We start from the raw sequence: 16,073 nt of genomic DNA on the forward strand, positions 1-16,073 counted from the left end.
TTAACCTTAGCAGGCACGAGATAAGAGAGGCAGTGCATCAAAGCCGCCTGCCCACGGAGAGAACAGAGCCCTGCATGTCTCCACTACACAGCAGCCATCACGCACACCACACAGACACAGTCCACAAACCAACATGCAGAAAAGCCCCTTTTGTGTTGCAAACCGTTTCTCAGAACTGAAATGACATCATTATGTTTCAACTGCATTTTAAGGTTGGGCTATGTTTTATCAGCGTTGGGGAAGGAAATTCTAAATAATTTGTCTTGGTCAGACTCTCTGCTACCTCAGACTCTTGTCTCGCAAAGCCGAAAGGAGGAGGTTCAGGTGCACAACATTGTCATCTCTGGCCTATACACTTAAAAGCTCAAATATGAGAAAATTAAACAAGAAAAGCATCAAAGCCAACTTCAGCCGGATGAGAAACAGCTCCTGAGTTCCTGAAAGCATGAAAGTAGACGGAAGGAAATGTATTAACTGAGTCACAATATTGTTTTACTTGCACCACATACAAATCTCTCTGGTGCATTTAATCCCTCTCCCCACAGTTTCTCAGAAAGGAGGATATAAATTATTTTCCTTTGGTGGAAACGGCAAATCCCTGTCTGGATTCTGTTAAAAGGCTTAAAATGTCACTAAATGCCAGGGCTGAGACTCCTGCTAACACGTAGGTCTTTAAGACAAGATGTTAAAGCGTTGAAAGTTACCTGAAATTGATGAGGTTAATATTCTTATCGCAAACTGAGGCTTCTGAGAGAGTGGATATTGAAAATAGCCAGGTAACCCTTCATATTAGAGGCTATCACATGGATTAGCAGCATAAACACCAATTATACATTTCATTGTTTATCTGCGGTAGTCTCTTTTTCTTAAACACGCTTCGAGTGCATGAATTAAAAGGATTGGGGCGTTGAGCGGGGTGTTTTCTGGAATAGAGCATCATTGCAAGTGTATATTTCAGCAAAGAAGACAAGAAAACGTCTAGAAATGCTGAATATGTGCTGCAAATGAATAATTTACCATGAATATCCCTCTCTATCCCTTTACAGCCATATGAAAATCCAAACCACATTATACGAGCATGGAAGGGTCTGTCACTGAATTTTGAAATGCAGGACAAAGGGCCACTGAGCAAATAGGTTTTTTTTTTTTTTTTAGACGCCATCCTGCGAGTTCTCTGCCACCGTGAATCAGAGGTAAAATACCGCGCTTTAAGTCGACCTCTGAGGCAGCACAGAGGAGGGTAGAGTGAGACATTCTGCTATCTATTAAAGCTTGCGTTATGTATATATTGTGTTTTGAAGGAATTTTACTGATCCACAAAACCAGCAGGGAAGGATAAGAGCAAGTCCCTAAGACCATGTGGTAAGCAACTGCAGAGCAGAATCTCTGGCAAGTTGAAAGTTGCTGCGCCGTTAAGGAGAAAGTCTGGCAGAATCCTGCACGCCCGCTGATAACATGGTTGGATTAAGGATGTTTAAGGGAAGTGAAAATTATTCATTTGAGATGGATGAAAGCTGCACTTGTCAAGTCTACCAGTCATGCACTTTATACATTTCATTTCCACTAGCCAGCATGCATAATTTCCCCTCAATGCAAATTTCTACACACTGGAAATTGTGAGCATATTTACAGCGCTCCCTTAACACAGTCTGACACAGAAAATGGATAATCTCCTCTGAACAGGGAACAAAACAATGCAATTTTGTTTGCAGAGGTGCGAGAATCTAATTTTGTGCAGCAAGATAAACTCACAAGAGTCGGAAGAACGCGAACAATAGACTGAATCAAAAGAAGGATGCTTCCGCGGCCCGCTCTGCAAAATGACACTTATGGAAACAATTTCTAGCGCAACTATCCATACAGGACGCAATTAGTGATTTTGAGTGATACAGAAAGTCTGTAACCGAGTATTGGGTATGCACTACAGCTCTGTTTCTATATAAATATTATGATCTCTCTGATGAGAATAAAATTTCCAGCCTGGATGGCCAATAAATTAGAAGCACGCTTCTCGTTTACTCATCAGAGCTAATGAGCCTGATAAAATTACCTTGAGGATCATAATTACAGGCTAGTGGCAGAGACTCTGGCAGAGGCTGAAATAAGATGTAACATACACACACAGAGTTTATATTGGGCTGCAAGAAGCAGAGTAAAACAGATAAATCATCAGAAAGCAGTCACACTAATATCGTTAGGCAAATATTATACATTGCATATTTCTCTCTACTTTCCCTCCCCATTTTCAGGAATCTGATACAGTTCAGCTAATTAAACAGAGGTCCATGTTGTTTAACATCACAAATAAGAAAATGTGCCGGATTAACAGTAAGCAAGGTGCTGAACGGTATTCAAGTTTCCACCTTTTTATGAAAGCAGTTCAAACTGATTTTTACCACCCTTTCATAAAGATTAAGCACTTCATGGGTAATGGCATATTTTAATGAACGATGGCAGCCTGGACACAAGAGCTCACCTCGGAGGATTCCATTTCACCGCACATTCACAGGATGAATTGTTTTACTTATGAATATTAATGTCCCTCTAATTTGAGGCTGTTGTTAATGCTTGTCGCTAGGAGCTTGGCAAATCAGGTCCCATTCCTGTTAAAACCCATGTATTAGACACCCCCCTGACACTAAGCCCTCGCCTTTGATTCTTAATTGCAGAAGTGCAAGCATTTGCAGTAGATGGGGCGCAAAGCTTTAATTAACTCTAATATCACACATTCGGTCTCGACTGTCACCCACATCACGCGTGGCATTTTGTACCCGCATCCTCTCCAACTCTGCTCAGCTAGAAAGATTGTGTTCCAAGTTCATGATCACGATTTCATGCATCTCAAAGTGACGGATGTGTTGTTTGGAATATATTGATGTCAGTGAATTCTTAAATAAAAAAAAAAAAAGAAAGAAAAGCTTTCAAAAGTACATAGATGTGGCTCTGATCAGCGCTCAGCTAAGCAATGTCTGATCCGGGCCGTTGCTAAATCGACGGCTGGTGAAGTTTGAGGATCTGCAAATGGAGAGATGCGCGCAAAAGGAAGTAAATCATACAAGCTCTCACACACTAATCTTTGAAGGATTTAATGAACAACAGATTTCCAGTTTTAAAATGACTATAAATACAGAGCATACCATTCAATAACACTTCTAAGATGCAACATTACAGTAAATTCCTCACAAACACGCCGCAAAGCCTTTTTCACACATGAGCGACTCCACATGTCGTTTGAACATTTTAATAACTCAGGTATGGAGCCATTCTGATGCAGATATTAGTAAAGAGTAACGTTTAATTAAACCTGGTTTGAAGATAAAGGGCTCAATACAACCTATAGTTTATAAGCCCTCCCCAGTTATAAGCTACTGCTCTACTTAATCCTCTTTCACATAACATTATTGCATCAGCACAGCTGAACATTTTGGCAGCATTTATAAAATTAGCAAAGAAATTAACTGTCTGTGCTGTGGCAAATTGGATTTCTGAGTTCCTGCCTTGTAATGCGGCATGCCCAGGCTGCCACCTACAGTACGGTGCGAGAGGAGCCAGGAGTGCAGCAGCTCAACACGTGCGCCCCCGTTTCACACTCCGGACTCCCCAACTCCAGCGCCAAGGCTGCTGAATTTGTTCAAATCCATTATTCAAATAAAATACCCAAATAATGACACTCTGGATGGAGCCGGGTGAAGGATTAGACAGTTGTACTCTTTTCTATTTGCACGTGAAACAGCCAGTGTTCTCTGCGTAACTCAGCCGGCGTGGTTGTTTTGAACCAGAAGTCCACTTGTTTGACCAAACGCATCCCAAACGGTTAAAAATAAACTCAATCTTTTCATTCTGCCCATGAATATAGCATTTCTTAAAATTGGAATTTCTTTAAAATGCAGTATTTTACCCAAATGAAACTCTTTTGAAATAAAAATCACAGTTGCATATATGAACATTTGTTTTAAAACAGTGAAACATTTTTAAGGAAAAACATTGCGTGAAAAAAAATAAACAAACTGAATCCAATATCACCAAAAGAACGAGAGGTGAATAAGAAACCAAAATATTTAACGGCCATTTTTCACCCTTGCTCATTTACAATTTCATCATCACACTATATACTACAGTAGTTAAATATAAAACCTTTATTTTTTTTTTAAGAAATTGTAATAAACACTTTTTTTTTTTAAATTCCCCTACGCATCATTCAACTCGTCTCTTACTTCTTCGCCTGAACAGTTTTGAGATGGAGGATTTTCTCTTATTTTTGCCTTTCTTCACACCTGTTTCCCAAAGAAAATGCAGTGTATTAGAAAATGTTTTCAAAATTATGAAGAACCGCTTAAAAACAAAACTTTCTGCCACTTTTAGGACATTTTAAAAATGTACAGTAGTGCTCACCAAGATTTTGCATCATCTTATTCAGTTGTTGGTCCTCTTCCACTTCCCTAAAGCATGAAAACTCCAGTTAGGAATTTTGTCCTCATGAAATGACTCGCAAAGTTAGGAGATAATTATCACTCATGTAAAAATCAATTCCAGGATGATTTGCGTTACCTCAGCCTGTCCTCGTCAAGACCCTCCACAATCGCATTTCTGCCGTCCACGATGTCCATCAGCCGCTGCAGCAGCTTCTTCTCCCGCTGTCGCTCATCTCTGGACTTTAAATGATCTGTGGAACCACAACGAGGGAGTTAATGTGTGTGGAGGGATGGCAGGGTGGTTTGTTTGTGGGGCGTTTTGTTTCCCTCACCTGGCTTGTCCAGCAGCCTGCGGAGTTCTCCCTCCACACCCGGTTGTTGCTGCTCCAGCTCCTGAGTCCGGGCTCTGAGACGGACATGTATTACCATCAAAAGTTTAATACTGATTGGTTGTTTAATTACTATTTTATGCTACAAAATGAGTCGTACTCACATATATACAAGCTCCGATTCCTTTCTTATGTAGATCTGCTTTTTTTGAATGAGGTTAAACCAGTCGACCATCAGTGGGTCCATCAATACGTCCCCTTCTCCTTCTGCAAGCAGGTCCACACAAAAACACAACCTTAAGAGAGACTTTGTTCATCACATATTCCTCAGTTAGTGTGACATGTACAATCACTGATGTGTACACTGTTTATGAGGCAACTACTTTAAATAAAAAGATATTCAATGCCTCTTAAGATTCCCAAAATGTGCCTTGTTATCTGCTCTGGACGGCAGGTACAAGTGAGTCATTTAAACCAGTCCGACACGAGGAAGTGAAGCTCAAAATGTTCGGAAAACATTTACATAGAACGGCTGCTCTGCACTCGCTCACAAGGTTTAAGATGAATTCAAGAATCATCTTTCACAGTGATAGTTTGTTAATTTATACATTTTACATATGAACTGCCATTTACAGATTGAGTCTTAGATCATTCGGCTGCTGTGTGGCGTTTGAGAAATCTGTCGAGGAAGGTTAAACATGACTCGCCTTCTGGGGACAAGTTTCTCTTGTTTTGGGCAAAGCCAGAAGTGTTACTGATTCAGACGGTTGGCACCTCTAAACTGCATGTCAGAGCATCTCCGGCTCGCACTTCAGAACAGAATATGACTTTCCTTCAGTCAAACCCGTCAGCAGCTTCTCTCACGCGTCTGCGTGGGTTATTCTGTTCCACGTGCTGGATGTGTGTGACGGGAGATTGGTGAGGCTCAAATGGTTTTCCAAGCAGATTCTGTTACTCTCTCTGACACACCGCAGTGAAAAACAATAAAGATGATCTGTGGAACCACCAAGCTGATCGGGGCTTTACCTTGGACCGGTGCAAGGGTAGAATTAGGACCTGAAAACAAACATCGCCGGCTCTAGATAGCATTTTATTAGTTTGTCTCGATGCATGTTAAAGAGAAAAATAGCTTTTTTCTGCTATACCATGTAAAAAAAGGACAAAGTTGTAGATTTAATTGTTTTAAGGAAAATAAGTGTGATCTAAAAACAATTTTCCTTGAAAAAGAAGCACACAGGAACTTTCGTCACTTTCAGCGTGTCGTCCCGTCCGGTTTCTCTTCCGGCATCACCTCCTTAAATCTCTGACTTCATTCGGCCCTGATGTGCGACATAGCGCCGCACAGCGAGGCGCAGTCGTAGCTGATTGACGGGAGTCCAAAGTGACTTCGGTTGGCGTTGGATGATAGTAAAGAGGTCCATGAGAGCTACACAATACTTCCTAAAAATAAGCGCACATTCCTCAGATGAAACTGAAAAAAAAAAATCGATAATTCAAAGCATGGAAAACCTCTCCTCTGTGCTGCTTTAAGTGATCCAGAGCCAGAGTTTAGTTCTGACAAACTCCAGTTGGGAAGCAGACGATCTCTAAGGTGGTGAAACTGACGTTAAATTCTGGCCAAGTGATTGAATGCTTGGAGATCCTGGGCAGCATGTCGAGGGGGACGGAGAGAAAAAAAAAAAAAGAAAAAAAAAGTCTAAGCAGTCGACTAGAATATATATTACTGTACCCAAGTCATGTTGACCTTGAGCAAAGCAATCAGGCCCGCCAGTCCCACTAGCTCAAAGGAGAAGCAACATCCTGATGGGCCGGCCGTGCCTCTCACCTCATTTGGCAGCAGAGAGTGTAATAGAAAAGGCAGGTAATTCCCCCCATACACACACACACACACACAACCTCCAGCTGACGGAGGTAACCAGGACACAACTCAGCGATGGAGTCAGTAGTCCACTATAATAATATTTGTCTGGATATTACACGCTGGAAAAGGAGCTACATTTGACTGCGGCACTGACGCGTCATGCCTCAAAGTCATAACCATTAAGTACAAGCCTTCGTCAAAGGCAGTCTTCCACACTGCTTCAGAGCTTTTTTCCCCCTCTGATAAGTGACGTGGGAAAGAAGGTGCACGTGTAGACTGTAAAACTGTTCCTGCCAGCCTTAGGAGGCAACTCTATCAGTGCGGCGCATGGAAATCTGCAACAGCGCTGAGAGTCTACCGACGATCAAAATCTTAACATCTTTAAAAGAAAAAGGTGAGTTTAGCAGGAAGGAGGAAGTGAGGCTAACCTTCTTCGCAGCTGCGGAGCATCTTCTCCAGCTCAACGCCCTCCTTCTCCAACTGAGCCAAGTTTGTCTCAATGTCACGCAGCTCCTTCTCAATCTGCTCCGCTGGAATATGATGAGACTTCACCTGATGTAAAACAACTTCAGTCAAATTTTGGAAATTCGCACTCCAGCCATATTAAAGCATATGTGCAGAGCTCTTAATTAATCTCTTAAGAGACTTAATGGAGGGGACTTACAGAGGGTGACCTCATTTCAGTCCTGAAGGCGGCGGTGGGTGACAAATACTTTCCCTTTTTAGCAGCTAAGAGGTAGATAAAACAGGATTAGATTGTCCTCTCAAAGCAGCTTCTTACAAAAACATTGTCACATGACTTCACATAATAAATTCTCAGGAAAAAAAAGTACATTAGAAAACCACAACATGACTGAGGCCATGTCCGAGTGGCTCTGACGGCCTTTTCACAGGGAGGTGGGAACCAACCTGACGGGTTTACGGGTTTGACTGTCAAAGAGCCAGCGGACTGATCAGTTGTCAGTCTGGGTGGGGATTTTGTAGGTGAGCAGCTTCCACGTTTAAATCCTGAATAAAAAACAGGAAGGACATTTTAAATACAACATAAACATCCATCAACATCCTTAAAGAATCAATCTTACGACCCATTTAGGGTCCTATCTGGCGCTGTCGTGAGGTTTACATTCATGGTTTTGAGTATAAATATTGATTTTTCTTTTGTTCTTCACATTAAACGTCGATGGAAAACAAAGTTTCCAAACTGGCATCCGTCATTAGCGATATGATCATGGTCAAAAAGTGCCGCTGTTCACACCCGTGGGCCTACACCCACATCAAGTGAATACTTGTGATGAGATCTCACTACCGCCCTTAATGCCTTTGAGAAAGCACGTGATTTCTCCCTGCAAAGACAAAATGCAAAGTTTCCTTTACCTGCAAGAGGCAGATCTGCACTAAACAATGAGAAAACAACCAAACACGCAAGAAGAGCTTCAAAACAGAAATGCGATTCAAGTGATCAGATCTCAAGCGCCAATATTCCAACTTTTGTTGCCGTTTCTTTACTCGGCTTCAGCAGAGCTGGTTTCAAATGTCATTTTGGTAGAGATACTTAAAATAAGGATATTTGGAAACATTTGGTCTGAATCGATGTTGAGTAATATTAATTAGCATCATAGCCTAACATAAGCCAAGCCAGCAAAGCTGAAATGTATAACTGAAATAAGGTGAACGTAGTCCAGCCAGTTGCCAAAACCTGCTCAGTGGTCCGTTTGCAACCCTGTACAGGGGAAAAGGCTTCAAAAGCAGATTTCATTACAGGAGGGTTGGCCAGTTCTTATAAAAGGCCTCTGGTTTTCACAAGTACTTAGGACTGTTCACTTGTGATCATATCAGTCAAGAGGGATTTTAAAAGCCAGATCTAATCTGGGTCTCTTCCTACAGACTTGGGAAAAAAAACAAACAACCTTAAAAAAAAAAAACCTACTTATGACACAAATTAAGCATTTTTATTTTCTGTAATCATTTGGTGCAGCTCTCACTGACGTGCTTCAACTTTACTATGAAAACTCCAACACAAACTCACCATTTTAGATAATATACTTAGAAATTGGTTAAAATATAAAATATAAAGCGGTAAAACCATTTTACCGCAAAGACAGATTCTTGGAGCAAGTCATGATTAATTTTGACATCCAGGACTCAAGAATTTACCAAACTGGCAGACAAATTATCCTCTTTATAATACATTGAAGAACCTCACCAAGATTTTCAGATGCAGGAAGTGGTTCTTGGGGATCGACTTCCTTTAAGCGTGCAGGATCAAACGGAGCGAAGCCAACTACAGGAACAGCAGGTGTTGGAGCCGAGGGAGGCCATGTTGTACTAATAGAGACGTTACAGGGAGCTGTGGCCATGAATCCTGGTGCCTGTTTCTCAGTGAAGACTTCAGGCTCAGCATATCTGAGTAAGAAACAAAATAAGCCACTTAAAATGCCATAAAGGGTGCATTATTTAGCTACCAGAATACGCAGACAGACTATGAAGAATGAAATGGTTAATTAGAGACAACCTCACCTTAAAGTTTGTAATGTTAAAAAGTGATGGGGAAAAGGAAGTGTTGGAAAAATCTAGTGTTAAAGTCAGAAAAGGTCAGGCCTTGGGACTTGTTAAGATGGGAGACAGAGCTAGCGGATGCACTCTGAGCCAGTCAACCAAGACAGGGATGGAAACACGAAGAGGCCGCGGTCTGGGGAGTGGATAAGCTGAGAGGTCAGTCATACTGAAAAACACATCCATCAACACATTTTATACACTTGTCTAACCCTTGTACTTCAAGATAAATACTTTGTGACCAAAAAACAAAACGCATGCATATTTACTTTGGTCTTTGCTCAGTTTTCACAGGCTCGCCCTTCATTTGCCACTCGCGGTAGATCGGATCTGCAGAAAGAACAAGTGATAAAAAATGTAGCTAAACTCACAGGCATCACTTTTTATTCATTAAATTATGAATAAAGCAAAGATTTTCTACCAAGAACTGAAAAAACCCCAAAGCACTTTGTACAATTTAGTGACATCTAGTGGTGAAATTGCAGACTGCAGTCAACTGAAACTCCTTCTAAACCCTCTGCTGACGAGCAAGTGGCAGGAAAAGTTCAATTTTAAACGGACACTTCTGTACAGAATACATGAACCAAAGACCCACAGCTGTTTGCAAATCTGTAGGAAGGTTAAGGTTCTTTTCAACGTTTTAAAAGCTGAAGGGAAAAAAGATTGCAACGCCTTAGACTAGGCCTGTGTTGAAAAAATTGATTTCCCAATTCTAAATCGATTCTCATATTAATTCCTAAAAATCGATTCATATGTCTAAAGATCGATTTTTTTTTTTTCCATCATTACATTACAACTTTTGGTTATTTTTTTGTTTATCCCCAAAAAAGGAATGTTTTGTTGGGCACGAGAATAACTGGTGCCATGTTGTTTTTGCATTTAAATATGTTTAAAGGTATGAAAACATTAAAGTGTTAGGTTATAATTGCATAAATTGTCTATATTTCATTACTTTATATACTGTCTTGGGGTTACATTGGTACGCATGCCTTTTATAGTTTTTATTGCTTTTATTTATTTTAATTGTGTTTTTATTTGTTAGCTTGATGTGTATTTATATTATCATGTATGTTTTGTGTTTGTTGTATTGTATGTTTTCCTTTACCCTCTTTCCCTGCTGACTACGGTCGATAATAAAGATGATTGATTGATTTGCAAAAAATGCTAAAAACGAAATGATTAAAAATTAAAAACCAAAATAGACCGAAAATGGAACAAATAAAAACGGAATGTGGGAAAAAATAAAACCGATTTCATCCGTCTCCGTTTGCTGCCCTGGATCTGTTTGGTAATTCTGACCCACATGATGTTTCTGAAAGCAGTTCTATCAGCATTCTGGGAGCTGATTGGTCCTTACAGCATCATTAGCTGCCAATACTTGCTGTTTAATCTCATTATAATACTAGTATTAATATGTTGCAGAACTACAGTCATATAATTCATGCAACAGCTCAAAAAACAGTTTTAACAACACTAACCCAAATCAATATCGGAATCGAATCAAATCTTGATAATCGATTCTGAATCTTAAGAATCGGAATCAATTCTTGACATTTGAATCGATCCCCAGCCCTACTTTAAACATTTGCCTTGCTTTTGCTCTGAGCAGTTGGGTCTCAAATTATATTTATCATCCTTCAAGCTTGACACAAGCATCACAACTGTTCTTTAAACTGACCGTGGTACTTCACGCTTATTTGAAATCATTCATTTGCATCGTCTTTGGTGTGGAAACACCTTTTCAGAACAGATGTTCAGTTTTCCCATTCTGGACTACTAATAAAAAATAAAATCATGATTACACAAAACAGTCTAATTTTCTGTAGATTTAACATTATTGAAATGTATTACGTATATTGATTTCTGTCAACCGACCCGTGGCGAAAAAAGATAAAATTTCCTCAAAAGAGATATCCTTTGAGGAACCTGTTTCAAACATTAAGGGGACTACTTTCCAAGTCAGGATGTCTTTAACGGGGGGGGAAAAATAAAGAAAAGCTAAAACTGTTTTAAAGCCACAATAAAACCACTAATAACTGGGTGCATGTCTTCAAACCTACCGTCAACCGGTCTCACATCTACTGGAGGAGAATGACAGTTCAATGAAAGTTCATTAGCGCAACACTGAGAATAAAATGACAGCCAACAGCATGCCAGACTGTATAAATGGAGCAAAAATGACAAAAGAGCTTTTGTCTTCTATGAAAATGTGAGGCGGACAGAGTTGTGGTGGCAGTGGGGGGTTGGCTAGATGTCAAGCGCTGGATCAGGAGCTTGCCTTTGGCAGTGTTATGTACAACTGTTGGCCTTGGGTCGTCTTTGTTGATGGTCTTCAGACATGGTGGCTTCCTCTTGTTTATGTGGCTGCTGGTGGGTTGAGCTGCACTGCTTCCTGCTGCGACTTGGCTGCATTTATCCACTCTTAATCCAGAGCTGCCAACTGGGCTGGGCTCGTCACAAAACCTGCAGAGAGACAAAACTTCTTAAACTCCACCCACCTTTCAAAACCTACAAGTTGATACTTCCGGCGACAGACTGCAGCGCTCACCTGGTCCCTGCAGATCGGATGGTGAACGGGCGTTTGTTGTTGTTGTTGCTGTTTTTCTCTGCCGGTTTCTCTCCAGTCAGTCTTCCTCTGCCACGATCAGGACTCAGCAGCACCTTTGGCCTCTCTAAGGGCTCCAAATGCTTCCTGGTACCCGTTGGGGTTTCTGTAGTTTGCTGCGTAACCTGGAAAAACTTCTGCCGGGCTTCCTGAGTTTTCTGCGCTGAAGCCGTCCAGGCCCGTGAAGGAGGAGGGGGACTCGCCGGCTTTAGCGCCGCCTTGATCGGGGACGACAGCACTGAAGAGGGTCTCGGTGCGAGCTGGGCGCTCTTTGATCGCACCGCTGGAGTAGCGAGACCATTTCTGACCCCAGCATCAGCAGAGGGAGTGTCAGAACCGCTCGGGTGGGTTTTACACACAAATGTGTCGGGATTCCTCCCAGGTTTGTAGCCTCCCACATGAAGCACACTGGCGCACTCGCAGCATCTGATGAGAGTTCACTTTATTAATGGAACAAAAGACCAGCACAATAAACAAGTACTAGAAATATCTAAAACTTCTTACTTGAAGCAGCTTCTGTGATAAAGCTTGCCTTCCACAAAGTGCCTCTGCACCAGATGAACGTGACTGTTACATGCAACACATTTGCTAGTGAGAGTCCCGCTTTTGTTGCCGTTGTTGATTAAACCCACCTCCTGCAAAACAGAAAAGAATCAAATGAGATGACGCTGCAACAAACAAAACAACTCTCCTTGAGCTCTGATGAGGGTTGCAGTGTAAAACAATTATGAGCTGCAAACACATAATTACTACTGCCTGATAGTGTGTTGCGAGACCTGAGCAGCAGCTCTGGCCAGCCTGGGTGAGTGTTGGGTTGGGAGAGTGGGAGCCGAACGCTTCTCCGTGGCGGTTTTGGACACAAAGGTTTTGGCAACCACTGGGAGATTTTTCTTCTCCGACGGCTCCTCCTTGGAGCCCTCTGCTGGCCTCTTCACACCTCCCACTGAACACAAGTTACACACGATTAATGTCAAATATGCAATGCCATAAAAAGAGAACAAATAACTTCTTCTTGAGCTCATATATATGCCAGATATTTCTCAACTGATAAAAGTGGGACAAGAATGAATATTTCAAATACGGCTTTGGAATTCCCAACGACTCCTAAAGCACGTGTACTCACTGGGAGGCCGTCCTTTGAAGTAGTTGTAGTACTGGGAGACGTACGTCAAGATGCTCAGCCTGTCTGGGACCCTTAAAGCCACCATGTCTTCTGCGTCCAACAAAGCTGGGATGCCCAACTCCTCCTCGGCAATCTGGAAAGCCTTGAGAAGGAAAATTGTGCACTTTTAAGCAGCAGTGCTGCAAAGAATGATATCTGATAGTGTGTGTGTTGGGGCTATTTTGGCATATAAAACATATTGTTGGGCCTTAAATGTGTAAAAATGTCATTTACTTTAAATAAACTGGCAGCATTGTTGTGTCACAGTTGAGAAGGGGCTGTATAATAAATAGACTTCCTGAGAGCTTGCAGGATAAGAGGAGGATGGAGGGAGGAGGATATCAGGGCATTGTTTCGAATCAGCTGGGACACCTCCATTAAATTTAAAAACAGAAGACCAAGTGTGCTAAAAACGGAGCACAAAAGCTGGTTTTGCCTCAAAGCCGAACACATTTTCAGCTGGGCGAATAACCACCTGTAAAGACACATGATGCGAGTCATGAAATATAGAAAGGTGTGAATTACAGCGTTCTCACGTTTCCGAACAGGGACCGTCTCCAGCAGCGGTTCAAAACTTAAACCTGACCAAACACGCTGCTCTCCGGCCCCAAATATGCTCGTCTGGCACAGCATTCAGAGCGTGTTCATCAGTCACCGTGTGGATCGAGTGGCGGATGACAGCAAGCCTCATTCAAAATGGATGAGCTGCAGAGCAGCACCCCCCACCCCCGGGGTTCAGGTTTGTTTGATACTACCAGCATCATGCAGGACAGAGGAAGTCATACATGTAGCCCTCTGCAGATGAGAGGGGACTAAATAATGGACAAGTCCCTGCTGCGCTGCTCGTGTCATGCAGAGGTTAACATGTGAATGACTCAAAGTGGACCACAAAAAAAAGTTACAGGAGGTTTAATCACATCTGAAATTATAAAGAGATCAAACAGGACCAGAACACTGCAAAAACTCAAAATCTTACCAGGAATATTTGTCTTATTTCTAGTTAAAATGTCTCATTTTTTGTCAAAAAATCTAATTACACTAAAAACAAGAGTCATTACCAGAAAGATAACTTGTTATTTGACAATTTTCACCTGTTTCAAGTAAATTTTCACTTGAAATAAGTAGAAAAATCTGCCAGTGGGACAAGATTTATCTTCTCATTACAAGCAAAAATATCTTGTTCCACTGGCAGATCTTTCTACTTATTTTAGGTGACAATCTACTTGAAACAGGTGAAAATTGTTGTTTTTTCCAGAGATGAGTCTTGTTTTTAAGTGTAATGATATTTTTTTGACTAAAAATGAGACATTTTAACTAGAAATAAGACAAATATTCTTGTTAAGATTTTGAGTTTTTTTGCAGTGAACAAATGGAGCATTTGCTGCCAGTTCCATCCAGGGTTAATAAATGTCTATTTTTGCTCCATTATGTGTGTTCCTCTCTACAAGACAAAAGACAACTCTCCATCTTACCAGTTTGTTGTTCTCAAACACATCCTCTTTTCTGAGTGAGTCATAGTCTCTGGAAAAAACACAAAAGACAGAGAAAGGTAGGACATACAGTAAGTGAAAACCTCTTCAAATTCATTATAAATAAAAAAAGTCTCAGTTTTAAAAGCATGATCCCTCTTTTTCGGGTATAAAACAGACTAATTCACAAAGATACTTTGATCAAACAGCAGCAAGATAAGAGAAGACAGCTCAACAAGTCCCGGGTAGGAGCTGGGAGTTAATGCGACTCACATGAGGTCGGGTCTGCATCTGTGGATGAGCGCGCAGAACGCCAGGCCGCTCCTGAAGGACGAGGTCATGTTGGTGATGGCCACGTCCCGGTAGCCCTCGCACTGGCCGCGGCACCACAGCTCCAGCGCCTTGATGGCCGCCATGCGATCAGGAGGGAAGAGGACGAGGAGAGGAGGATGAGGAGAGGGGAACAGACGCGTGTGCTCGGGCTCTCGGCCGTGAACTGCGGCGCAGCTGCGTCCTGTTTCCTCCTCTAGCCTGAATTATGGTTCTGCGTTAAATCGACGCAGTGCTTACGCCGTACGGTACGGCGTAGGCTCTGCGTTGGTGTAACGCGGGACCATAAATCAGCCTTCTGACCACTGATTAACGGCGGACGCTGATTCGTCGTCGTCCACACTTGATTAAAACCTTTAAAAGCGGGACAGGGCGCCTGGAATATTCATGCACACGGATGATATTTGCAGATAGATCTTAATAACAATAAAAACCATCGACAGGTTAAAATGTACAGTAGTATTCTGCTGTGGTGAAAAAAAAGTGCATCCTGTCGCATGGATGACATTTTTGCTCATATGTTTAAAGAAGTGCCAAAAGAACACACACTGATACAAATATTGTGCTTGATCTACTTAAAAAAAATAAATCAACTTTTTGCATGAGATTATTATGTAGATCAAGAAAGACTAGTCTTTGTATAAACTACTTAATATTTTGTATGTAAATGATACATTTTGCAAGTACAGTCAACTTAATTGTGAAATTAAGTTGACTTTACTTGAAAATGAATTTTGTACATACTAAAAATCTAATAGTTTATACAAAGACTAGTCTTTCTTGATCTACATAAAAATCTCATGCACAAAAAGTTGCCTTAATTTTTTTTAAAGTAGATCAAGCAAGATATTTTTTACTGTGGTGTTCTACTTAAACAAATAAAGCATGTTTCATCTAAACGTTGGTCAATCTGCCCAATAGATTAAAATTGTTAAAGGAAAGGTAAATACAACAAGATCATTGCTTGTTGTTTGTGTGTAAATGAAAAGATTGCCTTGAATTACATAAATACTGCTTGTTAAGGAAAAAATGCACAATGTCTTGTTTTCTGAACAAATGCAGATTAAGTTCAAAACTAGATGTATTCATATAAAGCAACACACTTCAGTTTTAATTGTTAATATCACAGATGTAAATATGTTATATTTACATGCGCTTAGATTTATTTTTTTCAGTGCATTTGGTCTCCAAATTCTTTAAATATGGGGCCTGATGGCATTGGTGGGAAGTAATCTCAATCCATGGAAATCTTACCACAGGTAGCAGGGAATGTTTGGCCCAAAATGGTCCCATATCTTTAGTTTTCTTTGGCCCACATTTGGGTTCAGAGAGTTTGGCTGCCTAAACTGAGC

General features: G+C 41.2%; 1 protein-coding gene across 1 annotated transcript; it reads right to left on the reverse strand.

The window, feature by feature from the left end:
* Nucleotides 1-3,088: 3,088 nt before the first annotated feature.
* micall2a (mical-like 2a) lies at nt 3,089-14,871 on the reverse strand. The gene is made up of 18 exons (XM_061712611.1): nt 14,665-14,871; nt 14,395-14,443; nt 12,884-13,025; nt 12,537-12,703; nt 12,265-12,395; nt 11,704-12,186; nt 11,434-11,618; nt 9,425-9,485; nt 9,201-9,291; nt 7,906-7,945; nt 7,512-7,610; nt 7,267-7,331; nt 7,031-7,154; nt 4,906-5,008; nt 4,745-4,818; nt 4,549-4,663; nt 4,393-4,439; nt 3,089-4,274 (listed from the first exon to the last, which is right to left on the reverse strand). Exons 1-18 carry the CDS (start codon nt 14,805-14,807, stop codon nt 4,195-4,197), a joined length of 2,199 nt encoding a protein of 732 aa, XP_061568595.1. The 5' UTR covers nt 14,808-14,871; the 3' UTR covers nt 3,089-4,194.
* Between the last annotated feature and the right edge of the window lie 1,202 nt (nt 14,872-16,073).

Source organism: Cololabis saira, chromosome 21 (genome assembly GCF_033807715.1).
Source record: "Cololabis saira isolate AMF1-May2022 chromosome 21, fColSai1.1, whole genome shotgun sequence".
Lineage (NCBI taxonomy): Eukaryota > Metazoa > Chordata > Actinopteri > Beloniformes > Belonidae > Cololabis > Cololabis saira.